The sequence below is a fragment of the Aotus nancymaae genome, unplaced genomic scaffold, assembly GCF_030222135.1.
Source record: "Aotus nancymaae isolate 86718 unplaced genomic scaffold, 86718_ANA_hifiasm-v0.15.2.pri h1tg000028l, whole genome shotgun sequence".
Lineage (NCBI taxonomy): Eukaryota > Metazoa > Chordata > Mammalia > Primates > Aotidae > Aotus > Aotus nancymaae.
Window position 1 is genome coordinate 6,391,497 of NW_026988441.1, and position 24,140 is coordinate 6,415,636.

Consider the following 24,140-nt stretch of genomic DNA (forward strand, 5'->3'; position numbering starts at 1 on the left):
GTGATGTTGAATCAGATCTTCAAAGGTGGGGACTCTGGCAGGTGACGTGGCAACAGGGTTTTGGAGGGACCGGTATAGATAGATACACAGGCACAGGGCCATGCATTTGTTCCAGAACGTATATTTAGGTGGTGCTGGAGCACGGAGCAGGAAGCAGAGCAGTGTGACATGAGGCCAGAAAGGTGGGTGGGACTGGCCTCCAGACGAGGCTGAGGGGCTGGGACCAGGTCCTGGAGTGGGGTCTGGGACCCTTCTGGGGCTGTGGGGAAGGGGCTGGGGTCCAGGAGGTCCAGGAGGAGGCTGGCAATGAGCTGGCTGGAAGCCAGGGGCTCAGGAAGGCCTGGGCTCCTGGTATCAGGTTTCGCCGGCTACACTGAGGATCCCCTACCTCTGGCACCCAGCTGGAGAGAGGACGCTGTCTTCGAGGTACCACTGGCCCCACAAAAGGTAGGAAAAGGTCTCGAGGGACCACCCCATGCCCCTGTTAATCAACCAGGAGCTTGGCATGGAGCAGCAGGCGGGACTCCAGTAGCTGTGGGCATACAGGGTGCCAGGGCCACGACCTGGGCAGCTGAGGCTGAGCCACCTAGGAATGAAGGCTTGGAGCAGACCCTCTTGGGACAGACGAGAAGGGGAGGGGGCTTCCCTAAGTTAAGCTGATCACAGAGCGCCTACTGGACACGAGAGAAGGCAGGCCCCTCAGAGGACAGAAGGGAAGGACCACAGACTCAGAGGCTGTGAAAGTGGAGACAGGTGGACCCGGGGCAGCAGCAATGTGTGAAATGCCAGCCCGCGCCGCCCCCCACAGCAGGCCAACACGGTGCCGGCCCCCAGGGAAGCTGACTGTGCCACTTCATCCAGCGCCATCAGCCACTTTGGAGCATCAGGAGTCCAGAGGGCTGGGGTCCGGAGGCTCACAGATGCTGGGAATCCGACTGGGGCACCTCAGCCTCGGGGGGCTGCTCAGGAACTTTCTTTTCTGAAGCGTCCACCTCCTTCTGGTCACCAGCTGGTGCTGGGACGGGTGCATCGTCTGGAAACGGAGGGAGGGAATGGTGACACTGGACATCCCAACTCTACCTCCCCCAGGCTCCTGGAGGCCCAGCCCCTCCTCCCTCAGACCCAGGGATCCAGGACCCCAGACCCTCCTTCCTCAGACCCAGGAGTCAGGCCCCAGCCCCTCCTCCCTGAGATCTGGGAGTCCAGGCCCCAGCCCCTCCAACCTCAGACCCCGGAAGTGTAGCCCTGCAGCCCCTCCTCCCCGGGCCAGGGCCAGCACCTGTGTCCGGGTGGAACTTGAGCCTCCCCTCGGGGTCTGCAGCCGGGGCCTGCTGCTGCTGCTGCTGCTGCTGCTGTTTCCGCTGCTCCATGTGCAGTACGGCCTGCGGGAGGTGGGGGTCGCACAGACAAGAGGGTGTGATGCTGGCATTGCAAGTGCTCGGGCTTCAGTCCCCAAACTGAGACTTCGCAGCAACCTGCCGTTGCTGGCCAACCCCTTCTCTTTCATTGACAGTCGGGCTTAGTAATAGTCAAGGATCCAGTTCTCCCTCCCGTCATGGCGTGGGTCCTGCGGTGGGACAGGGAAGTCCTCGACCAGCCCTGGATGAGTCTGCCCTTCTCCCGCTCCTGGGCCTTTCCCTCGTCACTTACAGCCTTACTGCCCTTATCCAACATGGCAGCCATGGAGCTGTCAGAGACGGGAAAGCGTCTGCCCTTACTCAAGATGGCGGCAAACACTTGCGACTCCCCCAGTGATTAACAAGGTGGCCACAAGCCTTCCCAGCTTCTAGACACCCGGGGGGACATGGACAAGGGCAGCCAGAGACTCAGCAGATGGAAATGGAAGCAGCTTCCCCTGCTGTCACCTGCTGCAGCTCTCTCTTCTGAGCTTCCAGGCGGCCCTGGGACCGCCCTAGAGCCTCTGTCTCCTGGCTGAGGCGCTGGGCCTTGGCATTCAGCTCTGCCTCCCGGGCAGCCAGCTCCTCCTCGAAACGCCGCAGCTCCTCCTCGGTGTAGGCAGGGTGCATCTCCACCGTCTGCAGGGCGGGCACAGGGGCCATCAGGGCACAGGTCCAACCTCAGGCACTCACACTGGAGAGGGCTATACCAATGTGGGAGGTGCAGAGGAGGCTAGTAGGCTGGGAGGCCAGGGCCGTGTGCGTGGGCAGAGAGGCCCAAGTGGGAGGTGGGAGTGGAATACAGACCGAGAGGCAAGGCCAGGCACTGTGGCTCACCCCTGTAATCCCAGGACTTTGGGAGGCCAAGGTGAGAAGGATCGCTTGAGTCCAGGAGTTCAAGACCAGCCTGGGCAACAGAGCAAGACCCTGTCTCTATAGAAAATTAGCTGGGCATCTTGAAAAAATATATATAAATAAATAAAAGAGAGACCTAGATTAGCTGGGGCTGAGCCCAGGAATTCAAGGCTGCAGTGAACTATGATTACTCCACTGCACTCCAGCCTGGGTGACAGAGGAGACCCTGTCTCAAAAAATATAAATAAATAAAAATGCCTGTAGTCCCAGCTAATAGGGAGGCTCAGGTACAAGGATCACTTGAGGACGGGACTTTGAGGCTGTCATGGGCCATGATTACACCCCTGCACTCCAGCCTGGGTAGTCCCAGCACTTTGAGAGGCTGAGGCGGGTGGACAGCTTGAGTTCAGGAGTTTGAGAGCAGCCTGGCCAACATGGCAAAACCCCATCTCTACCAAAAAAATACAAAAATTAGCTGGGCGTGGTGACACACACCTGTAATCCCAGCACTTTAGGAGGCTGAGGCAGGTGGATCGCTTGAGTCTAGCAGTTACAAACCAGCCTGGCCAACACGGCGAAACCCCGTCTCTAAAAAATTACAAAAATTAGCTAGATGTGGTGGCACACGCCTGTAATCCCAGCTACTCAGGAGGTTGAGGTGGGAGGATCGCTTGAATCCAAGGGGTGGAGGTTGCAGTGAGCTGAGATCGTACAACTGAGCTCCAGCCTACAAGACAGAGCAAGACCCCGTCTCAAAAAGAAAGAAAGAAAAGAAACGAAGACCCAGAGAGGAGGACACAGTGACCCAGGAGACTGGCCGGAGACCCAGAGGGAAAGAAAAGGGGCCTGAGACTCTGAAAGAAAGGTCGTGGCTAGAGGTTCAGGACCCTGAGTATCCCCAGGTCCTCACCTCCCAGCCCTCCCCGGTGTCCCCAAACTCCTTCCTCTGAGTGGATGCAAGGAACTCCTCCAGGGTCACGAGGCGGTCCTGGTTGGTGTCCACCTGGGGAGCCAGATAAGGGTGAGTGACAGAGCTGAGGCCCAGTCCTCTCCCCCACCTGGCAACCCCCTCACATTCTTCATCACGTGCTCCCGCATGCGCAGCCGCTCCTCCTCCATCTCCCGCATGTCGTCCTCCTCATTCTTTGGGTCGTACACCTTCTCCAGCTGCAGGGGCAAGTGAGAGGCAGCCGGCATTGAGTGGTCCCAGGCGAGCTCATTCCCAGGCTACCCCTTCCTCCTCAGACTCACAACCCGACAACTTCAACTCCCAGCAGTCCTTTGGGCACGCCAACATTCCTGGAAGCCATTTTTGCCCCAGGGGCTGATGGGAGTTGTAGTTTTCACTGAGCTCCCTCCCATCCAGGGGGATTTAAGGGGACGGCTAAGCAGCAGCAAGTGGCTTGTCTGGGTGGGCATCCGTCCAGGTGCCCGAGGCTTCTAAGATGTTCACCTCCTTGGTGAAGAGGGCCTCCAGTTCCTGCTCATCCAGGACACCATCACTGTTGATATCTGAAGGGAAGGAGATAGCAAGGTATCAGGGGACAGAGGACGAGGCGCATCAGGTCCTGGGTGAAGAAATTTTCGGCTGAGGTGGAGTCTGTTATCAGAGGACAGGTAACTACGGGTATCCCGCAGTGGAACTGTAGCCCTCAGGCTTTCCCACCCCATTAGGCCCGTTGCTAGGGCCACTGCCTAGCGAGCAGGGTGCTGAGAATGGAACAGTTAAGGCGTGGGGTTTGCAGAAACATGCTTGGGTAACTGTCATGCAGGATTCTCTGGCCCTGGCATCCAGTGTTCTGGGCACGAAGTCAGCTCCAGGGTTATCAGGGACCTCTGGCTCCGAGAAAACCAGGCCAGTGCCAACTCCAAGTGCCAGGGGAGCCTCTCCTGCCAATACACCCCTCACAGCTGCAGGGCTCCAGGCTGAGTTGGCCACACTCACTGTCCTCACCACTGACCCTCCTCCTTCTTCGGCTTCCTCAGATGAACACAATCTACTCCTGTGGAGGAGGCCAGGAACCCTGATCTTGCAAATCCAGTGGATAATTCCACCTACACCTGACTTGACTTTCTGCCCTTGGCTTACAGAACATGATTCTGTCCTCTCTGGCTGCCGCTTTGTCTCCTTGTCCGGCTCCATCCTCTTCCTGACCTCGACATGCTAGTGTGGCGCAGGGCTCAGGCCTGGGGAACTGTTCTGTCTAAACTCTGGATCTGCAGTGTCCAACACGGTAGCCACTAGCCACATGGACTGTTTACATTCAAATTAAGAATAAAGAAAATGGCCTAATGCGATGGCTCATGCCTATAATCCCACCACTTTGGGAGGCTGAGCCGGATGGATCACCTGAGGTTGGGAGTTCAAGACCAGCCTGACCAACATGGAGAAACCCTGTCTTTACTAAAAATACAAAAAATTAGCCGTGTGTGGTGGCACAGGCCTGTAATCCCAGCTAATCGGGAGGCTGTGGCAGGAGAATTGCCTGAACCCAGGAGGTGGAGGTTGCAGTGAGCCAAGACCGCACAATTGCACTCTAGCCTGGGCAACAAGAGCTAAACTCCATGTCAAAGAAAAAAAAGAATAAAGAAAATATAGGGGCTGGGCTTAGTGGCTCATGCCTGTAATCCCAGTACTTTGGAAGGCTAAGGCAAGAGGATCACTTGAGCCCAGAAGTTTGAAACCAGCCTAGAAAAGATGGTTAGACCCTGTCTCTACAAAAAAAAATTTTTTAATTGGGCCAGGTGCAGTGGCTCATGCCTGTAATCCCAGCACTTTGGGAGGCTGAGGCAGGAAGATCATCTGAGGTCAGGAGTTCAAGACCAGCCTGGCCAACATGGAGAAACCCCATCTCTACTAAAAATACAAAAATTAGCCAGGTGTGGTGGCAGGTGTCAGTAATCCCAGCTACTAGGGAGGTTGAGACAGGAGAATCGCTTGAACCTGGGAGACGGAGGTTGCAGTGAGCCGAGATTGCGACATTGCACTCCAGCCTGGGCAACAAGAAAACCTGGCTGGGCATGGTGGTGCACACCTATGATCCCAGCTACTATTGAGGAGAATCACTTGAGAGGAGGTCTGAGCTGCAATGAGCCACAATCACACCACTGTACTCCAGCCTCGGTGACAAAGGGAAACCCCATTTCTAAAGTTAAAAAAAAATTAAAAATTAAAAAAGATTTAGGGAATGACTGGTTTAGGGAGACCTAGTCTGGTCTGTAGGGACTGTCTGATTAAAAAGAATTAATAAGGTTTTTATTTTTTTGAGACAGGGTCTCACTCTGTCACCCAGGCTGGAGTGTACTCGTGATCATAGCTCACTGAAGCCTTGAACTCCAGGGCTCAAGCGATCCTCTCACTTCAGCCTTCCGAGTAGCTGGGACTACAGATGCACACCACCATACCCAGCTAATTTTTATATTTGTTTTTGTAGAGATGGGCTTTGCCATGTTGCCCAGGCTGGTCTTGAACTCCTGGGATCCACCCGCCTTGGCCTCTCAAAGTGCTGGGATTATAGGGGTAAGCCATCACGCCCAGACATACATTGATTGATTGATTGATTGACTGACTGATGTGAGACGGAGTCTCGCGCTGTAACCAGGCTGGAGTGCAGTGGTGCGATCTCAGCTCACTGCAACCTCTGCCTCCTGGGTTCAAGCGATGCTCCTGCCTCAGCCTCCCGAGTAGCTGGGACTACAGGCGTGTGCCACTATGCCCAGCTAATACTTGTATTTTTAGTAGAGACAGGGTTTCATCATGTTGGCGAGGATGGTATCGATCTCCTGACCTGGTGATCTGCCCACCTCGGTCTTCCAAAATGCTGGGATTACAGGCTTAAGCCACTTCATCCGGCCTATTTTTAATTTTTTTTGAGACAGGGTCTCAGTCTGTCACCCAGGCTGGAGTACGCTGGTGTGATCATAGCTCACTGCAGCCTTTAACTCCTGGGCTCAAGTGATCCTCCCACCTCAGCTTCCCAAGCAGCTGGAACTATAGATGCGCACCACCACACCCAGCTAATGTTTGTGTTTTTTTGTGTGGAGATGGGGTTGAGCCATGTTGCCCAGGCTGGTCTTGAACTCCTGGACTCAAAAGAGCCACCCACCTCAGCCTCCCAAAGTGCTGGGATTACAGGCATGAGCCACCGCATCCAGCCCAAATGTCCTCTCTAGAGCTGTGCCAAGACTCCAGTACAGCAGCCCCTAGCCACGTGGGGCAATCGAAATAGAAATTAATATCCAGTAGAATGAAAACCTCAGTTCCTCAACATTATGCTAAGTGAAATAAGCCAGTCACAAAAAAAAAGACAAACACTAAAAGATTTTACTCACAGAAGTACCTAATATAGTCAAAATCAGAGAGAGAGAAATAGAATGGTGGCTGCCAGAGACTGGGGGAAGAAGGGGAGGGAGAGTTGTTTAATGGGTAGTTTCCGTTGCACAAGATGACAAGAGTTCTGGGAACTGGTTTCATGACAGGGTAAATATACTTAATACTATTGAACTGGCCGGGCACGGTGGCTCACGTCTGTAATTCCAGCACTCTGGGAGGCCGAGGTGGGTGGATCACCTGAAGTCGGGAGTTTGAGATTAGCCTGACCAATATGGAGAAACCCCGTCTCTACTAAAAATACAAAATTAGTTGGGCGTGGTGGCACGTGCCTGTAATCCCAGCTACTTGAGAGGCTGAGGCAGGAGAATCGCTTGAACCCGGGAGGTGGAGGTCGCATTGGGCCAAGATCGTGCCATTGTACTCCAGCCTGGGGGACAACAGTGAAACTCCAGCTCAAAAAAAAAAAAAAATACTATTGAGGCTGGGCACGGTGGCTCACACCTGTAATCCCAGCACTTTGGGAGGCTGAGGTGGGCGGATCACCTGAGGTCAGGAGTTCGAGACCAGCCTGACCAATATGGCGAAACCCCATCTTTAAAAAAAAAAAAAATATTTAGAGCTGGATGCAGTGGCGCATATCTATAGTCTCAGCTGCTCAGGCAACTGAGCCAGGAGGACTGTTTGAGGCCAAGAGTTTGATTCCAGCCTGGGCAACATAGCAAGACCCCCTCTCAAAAAAAAAAAAAAAAAAGGGGGTGGTGCCGGGTGGGATGGCTAATGCTTGTAACCCCAGCACTTTGGGAGGCCAAGGTGGGTGGATCGATACAGCCCAGGAGTTTGAGACCAGCCTGGGTAACATGGCAAAATCTTGCCTTTACTAAAAATTAAAAAAATTAGCCAGGTATAGTGGTGCGTGCCTACAGTCCCAGCTACTTGGGAGGCTGAGGTGGGAGGATCATTTGAACCTGGGTGGTGGAGGCTGCGAGGTAGTACACATCACTACCTGAAACCCCATTATAGAACCTTCATTGATTCTTTTTTATCTTTTATTGTTTTTGAGACGGAGTCTTGCTCTGTCGCCCAGGCTGGAGTGCAGTAGTGTGATCCTGGCTCACTGCAACCTCTGCCTCCTGGGTTCAACCGATTCTCCTGCCTCAGCCTCCCGAGTAGCTGGGAGTATAGGTGGGCGCCACCACACCTGGCTAAATTTTGTATTTTTATTTACTTTATTTTGTATTTTTAGTAGAGATGGGGTTTCGCCATGTTGGCCAGGCTGGTCTCCAATCCCTGGCCTCAGGTGACCCACCCACCTCGACCTCCCAAAGTGCTGAGATTATAGGCGTGAGCCACAGCGTCTGGTCTAGAACCTTCACTAATTCCAAGATGTACCTTTTTGTTCTTCTATTTTATCACCCCTGAAATAGGGATGCATCTTTATTTTTATTTATTTATTATTTATTTAATTTTAATTTTAATTTTAATTTATTTTTTGAGACGGAGTTTCGCTCTTGTTGCCCAGGCTGGAGTACAATGGCGCGATCTCGGCTCACTGAAACCTCCGCCTCCCGGGTTCAAGCGATTCTCCTGCCTCAGCTTCCCGAGTACCTGGGATTACAGGCGAGTGCCACCACACCCAGGTAATTTTTCTATTTTTAGTAGAGACGGGGCTTCACCGTGTTGGCCAGGCTGGTCTTGAACTCCTGACCTCAGGTGATCCACCTGCCTCAGCCTTCCGAAGTGCTGGGATTCCAGGTGTGAGCCATTGCACCCAGCCTCTCTCTCTCTCTTTTTTTTTTTTTGAGACAGAGTTTGGCTCGTTACCCAGGCTGGAGTGCAATGGCGCGATCTCGGCTCACCGCAACCTCTACCTCCTGGGTTCAGGCAATTCTCCTGCCTCAGCCTCCTGAGTAGCTGGGATTACAGGCACACGCCACCACGCCCAGCTAATTTTTTGTATTTTTAGTAGAGACGGGGTTTCACCATGTTGACCAGGATGGTCTCGATCTCTTGACCTCGTGATCCACCCGCCTCGGCCTCCCAAAGTGCTGGGATTACAGGCGTGAGCCACCGCGCCCGGCCTTTTTTTTTTTTTAATAGAGACAGGGTTTCACTTTGTTGTCCAGGCTGGTCTTGAATTCCTAGGCTCAAGCCATGTTCCACCTTGGCCTCCCAAAGTGCTGGGATGACAGGTGTGAGCCACACCACCCAGCCCCGCATGCAGCTTATTTCCAATGGTACATTAGTTTAATTGGCAGCCGAGTAAAACGCTAGCACCTCTCATCCTCTATAGTCTCTCGGAGTTACTACAGTATGGTGTGATCTGTGTGCCTGATCACTTGCCCTGAGGGGAGGTACTTTCTTTTGTTTACAGTCCTATCCACAAGGTCTTGAGAAAGCTTGGTCCTTAGAGAGAGCTTAGTGAAGGTTTGCTGAATGAATGAGTCAGGCCTTGCTAAGCTCTTCTGACAGGCTGCAGATTCTGGGACAGGGTGCTGGGCATACCTGAGGGGTCTTCGCGACCCCAGGCCATGTTTCCAGACAGGAAGAGACAGACTGAGGGGAGTGCGCCTTTGATCCACCATAGAGAAAGGGCTTTCCGCTGGGCATGGTGGTTTACGCCTGTAATCCCAGCACTTTGGGAGGCCAAGTAGGGCAGATCACATGAGGTTGGGAGTTTTAGATGAGTCTGGCCAACATGGTGAAAACCCACCTCTACTAAAAATATAAAAATTAGCCAGGCATGGTGGTGCATGCCTGTAATCCCAGTTGCTCTGGAGGCTGAGGCAGGAGAATCATTTGATCCAGGGAGGTGGAGGGTGGGGGTTGCAGTGAGCCAAGATCACACCACTACACTCCAGTCTGGGCAACAGAGCAAGACTGTCAAAAAATAAAAAGAAGGCTGGGTGCAGTGGCTCACACCTGTAATCCCAGCACTTTGGGAGGCTGAGGCAGGTGGATCATTTGAGGGTAAGAGATCAAGACCAGCCTGGCCAACATGGTGAAACCCTGTCTCTACTAAAAATATAAAAAAATTAGCTGGGCGTGGTAGTGCATGCCTGTAGTCCCAGCCACTCAGGAGGCTGAGGTAGGAGAACTGCCTGAACTGAGAGGCGGAGGTTGCAGTTAGCCAAGATTGCGCCACTGCACTCCAGCCTGGGTGACAGAGCAAAACTCTGCCTCAAAAAAAAAAAAAAAGCAAGAAAAAGAAAAAGGGCTTCCCAGGCTTCTGGAGGCCTGATTCTTAGGGAATAGCCCACTCCTATCAACAGGGCTCCCAGAGGGGACCAGGGCTTTTTCTGGGCTGCTGTGGGAGGGAACTCAGGCCTAGCCAAGCCTGGTTTGCTCAGACAGTGGATACCAGCTGGTCCTTAGAACCCCGAGGTCTGGCGTTTGCAAGAAAAGTGGCCCAACCCTTCTGTGCAGATCGTAGCCTTACAGCAGGGAGAGGCAGCGGCTCAGCTCTCTCAGCCTGACTGAGCCCTCCTGGAACAGACACACCCCTCTTAGCATTCAGGTCCCAGAAGGATCAGAGTCTCAGGGTTCATCCTGGCTCTGGAACTCCCTCCCCACCTTACCATGCAGAATGAAGAAGGTCTTGGGGTTAAACCTGTTGGGGTCCAGTCCATCCAGCTCCTCCCACACCTCCTTCAGCTGGGCTTGGCTGCCCTGTGGGGGGGGAGAGCCAGGAGCTCATGAGCAAGAAGTCTGGATGCCACGGGATAAAATCAAATATCCCCTTACCCCCATCCAACAAACCAATCATCTCCCTCAAAACTACAACTCCCAGCAGCCCCTGGGGCAGCAGGGTACAATAACAGGGAGTTTTTGCCTCTATGGCTCCTGGGAGTTGTAGTTCAACTGCTTTCTTGTCTTGGGTTTGAGCTGGATGTGGTAGAGTCGGCACAAATGGGGGTCCTCACTGGCACGTTGACTTTGGGGTGCTCGCGGTGCCGGCGCTGTTGCTCTTCCAGCTTCCTCTCTGCCTCCTTCCTCTGCTCCTCTCCCAGTGACTCCAAATAACGCCGTCTCTCGTGTTCCTTAAGCATCTCGTAGCGCTTGAACTCTTCATGATGGGCTGCGTCATACTGGGCAAGGTCCCGGGTGGCCTGGGGAAAGGCACAGGGTCATTGCCCTCTCCTGGCTATGCCCTGCCCCCGATTCCAGCCTGGAAACGGCAGGCCCTTGGCCCTGAACCTGGCCAGGGGTGGCCCCAACCTCTACCTGTCTTATGTCTCTTGTCCTGATGTGTCCCCCTACCCCCCCTTTTTTTTTTTTTTGAGACGGAATCTCATTCTGTCGTCCAGGCTGCAGTGCAGCGGCGCGATCTCGGCTCACCGCAACCTCTGCCTCCCAAGTTCAAGCGATTCTCCTGCCTCAGCCTCCTGAGTGAAACCTCCAACATGGTGAAACCCTGCTTCTACTAAAGATACAAAAATTAGCCAGGTGTGGTGGCACGTGCTTATAATTCCAGCTACTCGGGAGGCTGAGTCAGGAGAATCACTTGAACCCAGAGTTGGAGGTTGCAGTGAGCCAAGATCCTGCCACTGCACTCCATCCTGGGACACACAGTGAGACTCTGTCTCAACAACAACAAAAAAACCCACCTAGCCCTCTGCCAGCCTCCAACCTCAGAGACCACTAGCAGGCCCGGCAAGCCGGCTCATGTCCAAGACACTGTCCCCTTCTCCCTTTCTGCAAAGCTTCCCTCAATCCTCTGCCTCTGAACCCACTCCCATTACCGTCTGGATCAGCAGCTCCAGGTCACGGGCCTCGAATGTATGCTGGTTCTGAGGGTCCAGGTGTTCAAACTGCTTCAGGAGATTCAGATGATCCACCTGTACATCTGGAAGAGAGGAAAGAGTCCAAACCTCAGGGAGTGTTCTTTCAAAACCCCCATCTTGGGCCAGACATGCTCTAAACAAGTCACAGAGGGCACTAGGGAAGCCCAGAAGACAGGTTGAGCCTGGGGCAATCAGGGAGGGCTTCCTGGAGGAGGTGATCCCACGACTGAATCTGATGCTTATAATAATGACCATAATAAAAGCTAAGATGTACTGCATACTTACCATATGCCAGGCCACACCCTAAACACTTTAATTGTATTAATTTATTTACTTTCCATAAAAACCTGACAACATGGGCTCTATGATTATACCCATTTTATTAATGTGAACACTAAGACCCCTTGAGGGATTGTGGCTTCTCTAAGCTACCAGCTAGCAAGTGGCAGAGCAAGGATGGGAACTAGCCATCGGATACCCGAAACCATGACCCACCACCATTTCCTTTTTTTCTTCTTCTTCTTTTTCTTTTTTGGGGGACAGGGTTTCACTCTCGTCACCCAGGCTGGAAGGCAGTGGTGCGATCTCGGCTCACTGCAACCTCCACCTCCCGGGTTTAAGCAATCCTCCTACACACACTACAGGTGTGTGCCATCACACCTGCCTAATCTTTGTATTTTGAGTAGAGATGGGGTTTCACCATGTTGGCCAGGCTGGTCTTGAACTCCTGACCTCAGGTGATCTACACCTCCCAAAGTGCTGGGATTACAGGCACAAGCCACCCCAGCCAGCCACAACCACTCTTTAAACAAACAAACAAACAAACAATAAACACCAGAATTTTTGGTAAAGCATCAACCAGTCTTAGGGGTTACATTGTGCGCTCCTAACTTCCTATGTTGAAATCCTAAGCCCCAGTAACTCAGAATATGACCTGATTTGGAGACTAGGCCTTTGCAGAGGGAATCAGGTTAAGATGAGGTCATTGTGCCAGACTCAGTGGCTCATGCCTGTAATCCCAGCATTTTGGGAGGCCGAGGTGGGCAGATCAGGATGGCAAGAGACTGAGACCATCCTGGCCAACATAGGGAAAACCCATCTCTACTAAAAATGCAAAAATTAGCTGGGTATGGTGGTGCAGGCCTTTAGTCCCAGCTACTCAGGAGGCCAAGGCAGGAGAATCACTTGAACCTGGGAGGCAAAGGTTGCAGTGAGCCGAGATCGTGCCACTGCACTCCAGCCTGGTGACAAAGCGAGACTCCAACTAAAAAAAAAAAAAAAAGATGAGGTCGTGACTTTACTGTGGGCCCTAATCCAACATGACTGATGTCCTTATAAAAAGGAGAAATTTATGGCCAGGCACAGTGGCTCATGCCTGTAATCCCAGCACTTTGGGAGGCTGAGATCACTTGAGCTCAGGCATTTGAGACCAGCCTGGACAACATGGTGAAACCCCATTTCTACAAAAAATACAAAAATTAGCTACATGCAGTGGGGTGTGCCTGTAGTCCCAGCTACTCGGGAGACTGAAGCAGGAGAATCACTTGAGCCTGTGAGGCGGAGGTTGCAGTGATTTGAGATCGTGCCACTGCACTCCAGCCTGGGTGATGGAAGTGAAACCATATTTCAAAAAAAATAATGGGCCGGGTGCGGTGGCTCACACCTATAATCCCAGCACTTTGGGAGGCCAAAACGGGTAGGTCACCTGAGGTCAGGAGTTCGAGACCAACCTGACTAACGTGGGGGAATTCCATCTCTACCAAAAACACAAAACAAGACCATGCTTGTAATCCCAGCTACTCAGGAGTCTGAGGCAGGAGAATCACTTGAACCCGGGAAGCAGAGGTTGCAGTGAATGCCACTGCACTCCAGCTTGGGCAATAAGAGCAAAACTCCATCTCAAAAAATACCCCAAAATAAATAATAATAATAATTTATAAACAAAAAATAACAATAAAAGGAGAAATGTGGGCCAGGCATACAGAGAGGGAAGATGGTGTGAAGACAGAGGGAGAAGACGGCCGTCTGTAAGCCAAGGAGTGGGGCCTGGAGCAGACCCTCTCTCACACGCCGGAAGAGCCAGCACTGCCAACCCCTTCACCCGGACTCTGGCCTGCAGCCCCTGAGCCGGGCAAGTTCTGTTGTTGAAGCACCTGGCTAGGGGGACTTGGCTACAGTGGCCTCAGCAAACACATGCAGCCTGGCTTGTACGGGAGTTTCCGAGTGGTCAGGAAGGGGTAGGGTTTCCAGGCCGGAAGGGACAGCGCATACGCCATCAACACCCGCTTATTCACTGCACACACGGCTCCCCTGGCCTCTGGGGACCCAGGCCTGCGCTGTGCCATGCTGGACCCAGAATGAATCGGCCCAGCCCCGCCCTCAAGCGGCCCTTGGTCAGGTGGGAGGAAAGACCACACACACACACACACACACACACACACACACACAGACACACACACACAGAAGCAGCTAGGATCTGGGAGACCCAGGCTGCAGTGGAGGACACACACACACACACACACACACACACACACACACACACAGAAGCAGCTAGGATCTGGGAGACCCAGGCTGCAGTGGAGGACACACACAGACACACAGAAGCAGCTAGGATCTGGGAGACCCAGGCTGCAGTGAAGGACACACACACACACACACACACACACACAGAAGCAGCTAGAATCTGGGAGACCCAGGCTGCAGTGAAGGACACACGGACACACACACACACACACACACACACACACACAGAAGCAGCTAGAATCTGGGAGATCCAGGCTGCAGTGAAGGACACACACACACACACACACACACACACACAGAAGCAGCTAGGATCTGGGAGACCCAGGCTGCAGTGGAGGGGACACACACACACACACACACACACACACACAAGCAGCTAGGATCTGGGAGACCCAGGCTGCAGTGGAGGACACACACACACACACACAGAAGCAGCTAGAATCTGTGAGACCCAGGCTGCAGTGGACGCAGCTCTGACCCTGGCTGAGCCCAGAGGTGCAACAGGCATGCAGGACACATGTACAGACTGAATCTCAAATTCATTATTTGTGCCGGGAATGTGTGTTGAGCCGCTACTCCAGGCTGACCCAGTGCTGGGCGCTGTGGTCACAGCAGGAATCAGATGGTGACAGCATCCTGCCTCTTGAAGTCCGGGCGTGGTGGCTCATGCCTGTAATCCCAGCACTTTGGGACGCCAAGGCAGGCAGATCACCTGAGGTCAGGAGCTCAAGACCAGCCTGGCCAACACGGTGAAACTCTGTCTCTACTAAAAATACAAAAATTAGCCAGGTGTGGTGGCAGGTGCCTGTAGTCTCAGCTACTCGGGAGGCTAAGGCAGGAGAATCGCTTGAACCCAGGAGGTGGAGGTTGCAGTGAGCTGAGATTGCGCCACTGCACTCCAGCCTGGGCAACAGAGTGAGGCTCCATCTCAAAAACAACAACAACAACAAAAACCAGAAGCGTTCTGCCTCTGAGGACCCAGTCTAGAGAGACAGAATAGGCGACCAAGGGGTGGACAAAAGAATACCAAGGACACAAATAAATGGATGCTCCTTCACGCAGGACAGCTGGGGTGGGTGGGCGGGGGGCTCCCTGAGGAGGTGATACTCCAGCCGAGACAGAAGCTCCACTGACCAGGCAAAGAGCCCCGAGAAGGAATGTCACAGGACAGCGGGGTGAACGGGCAAAGGTCTCGAGGCTGCCCTCCAGCAATTTCTAACAATGCTGTTAGGGTCAGGGTGCACAGGGAAAGGGCGGGGCCGGGCTGATACAGCTCAAGGGATCACCCTGCCTCAGCCTCACACGTAGCTGGGACTATCAGCCCGAGCCCCCGTGTCTGGCTAATTATGAATTATGATAGTGACTTTTTTTTTTGAGATAGAGTCTTGCTTTGTTGCCCAGGCTGGAGTGCAGTGGCATGATCTCATCTCACTACAACCTGTACCTCCTGGGCTTAAGCAATTCTCCTGCCTCAGCCACCCAAGTAGTTGGGATTACGGGCTCAGCCACCACACCTGGCTAATTTTTATATTTTCAGTAGAGACGGGATTTCACCATGTTGGCCAGGCTGGTCTTGAATGCTCGACCTCAAGTGATCCACCCGCCTTGGCTTCCCACAGTGTTGGGATTACAGGCATGAGCCACTGTGCCTGGCCATAAGGATTTTTTTTTTTTTGAGACAGTGTCTCCCAGGCTAAGGTGCAATGGCACAATCTCGGCTCACTGCAACCTACACCTCCTAGTTTCAAGCAATTCTCCCACCTCGGCCTCCCGAGTAGCTGGGATTACAGGCACGTGCTACCACACCCGGCTAATTTTGTATTTCTAGTAGAGATGGGGTTTTGCCATGTTGGTCAGGCTGGTCTCAAACTCCTGACCTCAGGTGATCTGCCTGCCTCGGCCTCCCAAAGTGCTGGGATTAGAGGCATGAGCCACTGCGCCTGGCTGTGATAATGATTTTTATTATTTATTATTATATTGTATTTTTAGTAGGGACAAGGTTTTGCCATGTTGGTCAGGCTGGTCTAAAACTGACCTCAGGTGTTCCGCCCATCTCAGCCTCCCAAAGTGCTGGGATTACAGGCGTGAGCCACCACGCTCGGCTGATAAGAATTTTTAAAAACAACAAATGGAAGCAGAATATAAACAAACAACATTACAGTGTTAGTATTAAGTCATGCAATCTCCCATGCACATTTCACAGCAGGGAGGGAGGCCTCGCCTGCCCAGCACACCACCATCAGGAGGCTGGGAGCGAGGACACCCCTCCCCACCCCTCCCTGCCTGGCCCTCCCGCCCTGCCCCTGCTCACTAGGCTCCTGCTGGGCGTCCATCTTGGCCTTGAGCAGCATCCGCAGCCGCGACACCTCCTGTCGCTTGAGCTCATCCAGCTTGGTGCGGACGTGGTGGCTGACGAAGTCCAGCTCTCGGCTCAGCTTCCCGCTCTGAGAGGAGAGGAGACCCTGGTCAGCCTGGGGGCCTGGCACGGGGCATGCCGGGTGGCCTAGGCCTGCTCTCTATCTTCTCTGACAGCTTCTTACAAGCTTTCTCATGCCCCAGTCTTTTTTTTTTTTGAGACAAAGTCTCACTCCTGTCCCCAGGCTGGAGTGCAGTGGCACGACCTGGGCTCACTGCAACCTCCGCCTCCCTGGTTCAAGAGATTCTCCTGCCCAGCCTCCTGAGTAGCTGGATTACAGGCGCCTGCCACCACACCCAGCTAATTTTTGTATTTTTAGTAGACACAAGGTTTCACCATGTTTGCCAGGCTGGTCTCGAACTCCTGACCTCAGGTGATCCGCCCGCCTCAGCCTCCAAAAGTTCTGGGGTTACAGGTGTGAGCCACCGCGCCCGGCCCTGCCCCAGGCTCATACAGCTCCTCAGAGTCGCCAAGAAGGACAAGTCCCAGCCCCTCAGCCTGGCATTCAAAGCCCTGCCCACCTTTGCTGCTGCATGTCCCATTATTCAACAAATCACATGTTTAGGGCCAGGTGCAGTGACTCATGCCTGTAATACCAGCACTTTGGGACGCTGAGGTGGGAGGATCGCATGAGCCCAGGAGTTTGAGACCCGCCTGGGCAAGATGGCAAATCCCTATCTCTAGAAACAATAAAAAATTAGCTGGGCTTGGTGTAAGGCCGGCTGCCTCGCCGGGAGCTCGGACGCACAACCCCCCCATCTTTCTTCCGAAAGCTCGGACATGCTCCAGCATGTTCCCTTTTCCTCTTCTTGCACAGCCTGGCTTTCCCTTAAAGAACCCAGTATGCAAGCGGGGTCTTGTGATTCTAGCCAATAGCAGCCGAGTCTTTCTAGCCAATAGCAGCTGAGTAATTCTAACCAATAGCAGCCAAGTCCTGTATGCAAACAAAGGCTTGTAACCTTACCCAATAGTAGTCCTGCTCTCCCACAACCAATCGAGCTCCTTCACTCCCTATAAAACCCCACGTCTGAGAGGAGTCTGTGCGACTTCTTCGGCCCCTCCTGTTGGACTGCAGAACCTCGCCCGGGAGGCTGAATAAGTTCCTTCACATTGGATCTTCTTGTGTTGGCCTCAGTTTCTTCCTTTTAAACTCGGCAAGAACAAACCCTACAGCTGGGAGCAGTGGCTCACACCTGCAATCCCAGCACCTTAGGAGGCTGAGGTAGGCGGATCACAAGGTCAGGAGATTGAGACCATTGTGGTCAACATGGTAAAACCCTGTCTCTACTAAATACAAAAAACTAGCCAGGTGTGGTGGTATGCGCCTGTATAGTCCCAGCTACCCGGGAGGCTGAGGCAGGAGAACTGCTTGAACCCGGGAGGCAGAGGTTGCAGTGAGCTGAGATTGCACCACTGCACTCCAGCCTGGGCGACAAAGCGAGACTCCATCTCAAAAAAGAAAAAATAAAATTAGCTGGGTGTTGTAGCATGAGTGTGTAATCCCAGCTACTTGGGAGGCTGAGGCATGAGGACCACTAGAACCCTGGAGGTGGAGGTTGCAGTGAGCAGAGGGCCACTGCACTCCAGCCTGGGCAACAGAGCCGGACACCGTCTCAAAAAAAGAAAAAAAAGAATCCCCTGAGACCGCTCACTTCACCTCCAACTGTCTCACACACACACTGTGCTAAGTGCCTTCTCTGAGCTGCCTCTACCATGACCTGGAATTGTGTCTGGTTCTCAATCAGAGCTGACCCAGCTACTTTCCTCCTCACAGCCTCCCAGGGCTCTCCAGTCCTCCCAGGGACAAAGTCCTCTAGCTCAGCACTCAAGACCTTGCAAAGCCAGACATGGTGCCTCACACCTGTAATCTCAAACCTTTGGGAAGCAGGAGGAGGCAGGAGGATCGCTTGAACCCAGGAGTTTGAGACTAGCCTGAGCAATGTAGAGAAACCCTTTACAAAAAATAAAAAATTGGCCTGGCACAGTGGCTCATGCCTGTAATCCTAGCACTCTGGGAGATTGAGGTGGACAGATCACGAGGTCAGGAGTTTGAGACCAGCCTGGCCAACACAGTGAAACCCCATCTCTACTAAAAATACAAAATTAGTTGGGCGTGGTGGCATGCGCCTGTAATCCCAGCTACTCGGGAGGCTGAGGCAGGAGAACTGCTTGAACCCGGGAGGCAGAGGTTGCAGTGAGCCGAGACCATGCCATTGCACTCCAGCTGGGCGACAGAGTAAGACTTCGTCTCAAAAAAATAAAAATAAAAAATTAGCCAGGCGTGGTGGCGCTTGCCTGTAGTCCCAGCTAATCAGGAGCCAGGGTGGGAGGACCACTTAGCCTGGGAGGTTGCGGCTACAGTGAACTGTGACTGTACCACTCAACTCCCCATGTCAGCCTGAGTGTAACAGAGTGAGACCCTGTCTCTAAAATAAAGCCCTGCAAGAGTTGGCACCCACCCACCCTCCGGCCCCACATCCCCATCTTTATATCAGTCATAAGGAATCACCAACCAAAGTGAAATGTACCAGGCTGGGGGAGCGGCTCATGCCTGTAATCCCAGCACTTTGGGAGGCTGAGGCAGGTGGATTGCTTGAGGTCAGGAGTTCAAGACCAGCCTGGCCAGCATGAAGAAGCCCCTTCTCTACAAAATTTACAAAAAATGAGCTGCGTGGCCGGGCGCGGTGGCTCAAGCCTGTAATCCCAGCACTTTGGGAGGCCGAGGCGGGTGGATCACAAGGTCAAGAGATCGAGACCATCCTGGTCAACATGGTGAAACTCCGTCTCTACTAATACAAAAAAATTAGCTGGGCATGGTGGCGCATGCCTGTAATCCCAGCTACTCAGGAGGCTGAGGCAGGAGAATTGCCTGAACCCAGGAGGCGGAGGTTGAGGTGAGCCGAGATCGTGCCATTGCACTCCAGCCTGGGTAACAAGAGCGAAACTCTGTCTCAAAAAAAAAAAAAAAAAAAAAATGAGCTGGGTGTGGTGACACGTGCCTCTAGTCCCAGCTACTTGGGAGGCTGAGGCAGGAGAATCGCTTGAACCCAGGTGGCGGAAATTGCCATTAAGCCGAGATTGTGCCACTGCATCCAGCCTGGGCGACAGCGTGACTCAGTCTCAAAAAAAAAAAAAATGGTACTTGCATGTTTGCACACAGCATTCTGAAATGCCACCCCCCGCCCCTGTACACTGACTTCTGTATCACAGACACCCCCAGCCGGGCACCCTTTCCCCAGAAGCCCTCTCTTTCTTCTCTGTCTGGTCCCGGTTCCTCTTTGGGGCTCCCCCAGTGCCCTCTGCTGTCTGTTTTTGCTCAGATCACTTCATTGCAGTCACATGTGACTCATATCTGTCTCTCCTGCCCATGGGGCACGGCCTTTGCAGAGGCAGCAGGGTGAGGTGACTGAAGTCACAGTCAGAGTGACCAAAGCCAGTCACACGCCTCCTCTAATCTGGCCCAATCTGGCCCACAACTCACTGGAAAGACTTGACACCCAGGAGGAAAAGCCACTTGCCCAAGGTCCCCTGGACAGTGAGGATGCGAGGCCAGTTTCTAGCCTGATGACCACACTGGTGTCATTGTCTTCCCAGTTCGGGAGTCCCTGGGGCCTGGGTTCAAATCTCAAACTTGCACCAGCCCTTAAGTGACCCAGCACAGCCCTTTCCTGCTCTGCACCTCAAAACTGGGGCTGGGCAAGGCATGGTGATTCACGCCTGTAATCCCAGCACTTTGGGAGACCAAGGCAGGCGGATCACTTGAGGTCAGAAGTTTGAGACCAGCCTGGCCAACACAGTGAAACCCCATCTCTACTAAAAATACAAAAATGGGCTGGGCATCGTGGCGCATGCCTGTAATCCCAGCTACTCAGGAGGCTGCGGCAAGAGAATCGCCCAGGAGGCAGAGGTTGTGGTGAGCCACGTTGTATCATTGCACTCCAGCCTGGGCAACAAGAGTAAGACTTCGTCTCAAAAGAAACATAAAACAAACAACCAACCAAAAATGAGCTGGGCATGGTGGTGTGTGCCTGCAGTCCCAGCTCCTTGGGAGGCTAAAGCAGGAGGATCATTTGGACCTGGGAGGTGGAGGCTGCAATTGCCCGAGATGGTGCCACTGCACTCCAGCCTGGGCAACAGAGCGAGACTGTCTCATACAAAACAAAACAAAACAAAAAACGGGCTGATGTCACTGCTACTGACTACCAGGATAACTGACATATATTGCAGGCTTACGATGAGCCAGGCCACATTCTCAAAGTATGGATTATCAGTGATTTGCACAACCAGTCCTCACAATGGGGAAGACTCACATATTAGCCCATTTTCAGAGAGGGGAACCAAGGTACAGAGGAGAAGGGCGGCTCAACACACCATTGGGTGGAGCTGAGATGGACCCAGCCCTGATTCGCTCTGCTCCCTGCCTGCCTAACTGGCCTCTCTGCTTCTGTTTGTTTTTTGAGACAGAGTCTCGCCCTGTCTCCCAGGCTGGAGTGCAGTGGCACAATCTCAGCTCAGTGCAACCTCCGTCTCTGGGTTCAAACGATTCTCCTGCCTCAGCCTCCCGAGTCGCTGGGATTACAGGCATGCGCTACCATGCCCAGCTAATTTTTTGTGTGTTTAGTAGAGACAGGGTTTCACCATGTTGGCCAGGCTGGTCTTGAACTCCAGACCTTGTGATCTGCCCGCCTCAGTCTCTCAAAGGGCCAGGATTACAGGTGTGAGCCACCGTGTCTGGTCTGGCCTCTCTGTTTCTGATGTCACTTCCCAGGCACATGACCTTGGGCAAGCCAGGTGGTCTCTTGGGTCTCAATTTCCCTGCTTGGACAATGGAAAGGGCTGGACTCAGTGGCTCTGCCTGTCCAGCATCCCAGGCTGGGTGGATGGGGACAGATGAGGGCAGTGGAAGTGCAGAGAAGTTTCCATGACCAGTTCCAGGCCCGGGGCCCCTCGGGGGCAGAGGTGTTTGGAGAACTGGGGGCTGGGGGCTGGGGACAGGGACCTGGATCAGGCAGCCCGGTCCCCCATGGGGGACTCTCTGCATCATCTGCTCTCCTGGGGGGGAGTGGGGGTGCTGGGGCTCTGGCTCAGCCAGTTAAGGAGAGACCCAGGCCCACGAGAAGCAGAGGCCCTGCTACCAGGGTTTGGTGTCCTGCTCTGTGAAATGGGGACAATGACATTGCTCCTAGAGGCCTGACATGGAGTCCACAGAGACGTGAGGGACACTAGTGCCTCCCTTATTTTGAATTCTTTCTCTGTAGAAGGCACCATAGGAGCATTCTGTTAAAGCAACCCTTCCAGAACACTTGCTAAGGAGTGTCACTGCGCTCTTCCAAACCCTTTACACATCTTCCTTTGGAAATTCCAAACCCCAAAATCCTTCCTTTACACATTTTCCCTTGGAAAATCCAAATCCGAACCCTGCGCGACAGGTTCTGTGATGACTCCCATTTTTACAGATGGGGAAACTGAGGCACAGTGAGGGGAGCCCCATAGCTAGGAAGTGGTAGAGCTGCAGCTGCAAGTCTGCCCGTGCGGGTCTGCACTAACTACATATCCTGTGTTCCCCAAAGCTCTTCCCAGCTTGTGATCCCAAGAAGCAACTTCTCCCTGAGTCTCACTTTGGTGATCTCAAATACAGGCAGAGCTGGAGCCATGCGGCCTCCTTGAAGAAAGCAGTCCTCTCCTGGACTCTGCCCTCCCAGCATGTGCCCCTCCCACAGCCCTCACTGCCCGCAGCCGCACCTTGATGTCCTCCGCATTGGCAGACTGCAGCTTCTCTCGGAAATGCCCATCTGTCTCCAGCACGTCAATGACCTCCTGGAGGTACCGGTGGTAATACAGGCCCGTGTCCTGAGGCAACAAGGACAGACATAGCAGCCCCTGCTCCCACCCCCCAACCCTCACTGCTGTTACTGCTATGGCCTGCTCCCTGGGGCAGCTGCCAAGGGACTCAGCTTTTCCCTTTTCCCACATCTGTAGCAAAGATGAAGTGAAAATCACATCAGTGAACACCCAACCCAATACTGCTCAGAGTGGATGCTCAGAGTGGACACGACTTGTTGTGAAGCCATGAATCATACCTTTATCCATTCATCTGCCCACCCACCCACCCACCCATCCATCCATCTATGCATTCACCCACCCATCCATCCATCCCACCCACCCATCTATCCACCCATCATCCATCCATCCATCTATCCATCCATCAATCTATCCATCCACCCACCCACCCACCCATCAATCCATCCACCCACCCACCCATCCATCCATCCATCCACCCATCCATCCATCCATCCACCCATCTACCCATCCATCCACCCACCCATCCATCCCACCCACCCATCTATCCACCCATCATCCATCCATCTACCCATCCATCCATCTATCTAACCATCAATCTATCCATCCACCCACCCATCAATCTATCCATCTACCCACCCACCCATCAATCCATCCACCCACCCACCCATCCACCCACTCATCCATCCATCCATCCACCCATCTACCCATCCATCCACCCACCCATCCATCCATCTACCCACCCAACCACCTATCCACCTATTCATCCATCCATCCATTCACCCACCCACCCATCCATCTAATCACCCACCCATCCACCCACCCACCCATCCATCTAACCACCCACCCACCCACCTATCCACAACACAGACAAAAGTCCCAGGCCTCCTGGTGCCATCCCTGTCATGCATAGCTGGGCAGCCCTTTACTCTCCCTGGGCCTTCTTTGCTCTTCTATGTATACAACAGGCAATATGTCCTCTGCCTCCCAGAGCTGTGGTGAAAAGCAAGTAAGATAAATTGAAAAAAATAAGTAAGGGCCGGGCGCGGTGGCTCAAGCCTGTAATCCCAGCACTTTGGGAGGCCGAGGCGGGTGGATCACGAGGTCAAGAGATCGAGACCATCCTGGTCAACATGGTGAAACCCCGTCTCTACTAATACAAAAAATTAGCTGGGCACGGTGGCGCGTGCCTGTAATCCCAGCTACTCAGGAGGCTGAGGCAGGAGAATTGCCTGAACCCAGGAGGCGGAGGTTGCGGTGAGCCGAGATCGCGCCATTGCACTCCAGCCTGGGTATCAAGAGCGAAACTCCGTCTCAAAAAAAAAAAAAAAAAAAAAAAAAAAAAGAAAAAAATAAGTAAATAAAATTACAAAAGAGAGAAAGCCAGGCGTGGTGGCTCATGCCTGTAATCCCAGTGCTTTGGGAGGCTGAGGCAGGAGGATTGCTTGAGCCAGGAGTCTGAGGCTGCAGTGCATTATAATCACACCACCTCACTCCAGCCGAGGTGACAGAGTAAGACCCTGTGTTCCAAACCAAAAAAAAATTTAAATTAAAAAAAAAAAAGAAAACCATCCAGGCATGGTGGCTCATGCCTGTAATTCCAGCACTTTGAGAAGCCGAGGCAGGTGGATTGCTTGAGCTCAGGAGTTTGAGACCAGCCTGGGCAACACAGGGAGACTCTGTCTCTATAAAAAGAAAAAAAATTAGCTGGGCATGGTGGCACATGCCTGTAGTCCGAACTACTTGGGAGTCTGAGGCAGGAGGATCAGGTGAGCCCAGGAGTTTCAGGCTGCAGTGAGCTATGATCCTGTCACTGCGCTCCAGCCTGGGCAACAGTGCAAGACTCTGTCTATTAAAAAAAAAATTATTGCCGGGAGCAGTGGCTCACGCCTGTAATCCCAGCACTTTGGGAGGCCAAGGCGGGTGGATCACGAGGTCAAGAGATCGAGACCATCCTGGTCAACATGGTGAAACCCCATCTCTACTAAAAATACAAAAAATTAGCTGAGCATGGTGGCGTGTGCCTGTAATCCCAG

The 24,140-nt window shown here is 53.2% G+C and overlaps 1 protein-coding gene across 2 annotated transcripts in view; it reads right to left on the reverse strand.

The window, feature by feature from the left end:
- The window catches only part of NUCB1 (nucleobindin 1), a 25,709-nt gene continuing 1,569 nt past the window's right edge, over nt 1–24,140 (reverse strand). The window contains exons 3-13 of one of the 2 annotated variants that reach the window (XM_064381060.1): nt 22,048–22,155; nt 16,201–16,333; nt 11,325–11,428; nt 10,506–10,691; nt 10,161–10,251; nt 3,706–3,764; nt 3,327–3,419; nt 3,163–3,255; nt 1,866–2,036; nt 1,280–1,382; nt 1–1,033 (exon numbers count right to left, since the gene is read on the reverse strand). In XM_064381060.1, coding sequence (XP_064237130.1) covers nt 915–1,033; nt 1,280–1,382; nt 1,866–2,036; nt 3,163–3,255; nt 3,327–3,419; nt 3,706–3,764; nt 10,161–10,251; nt 10,506–10,691; nt 11,325–11,428; nt 16,201–16,333; nt 22,048–22,155 — 1,260 coding nt within the window. In that variant the 3' untranslated portion in view covers nt 1–914. The remainder of the gene's footprint in view (nt 1,034–1,279; nt 1,383–1,865; nt 2,037–3,162; nt 3,256–3,326; nt 3,420–3,705; nt 3,765–10,160; nt 10,252–10,505; nt 10,692–11,324; nt 11,429–16,200; nt 16,334–22,047; nt 22,156–24,140) is intronic. The other variant, XM_064381061.1, reaches the window with a different exon arrangement.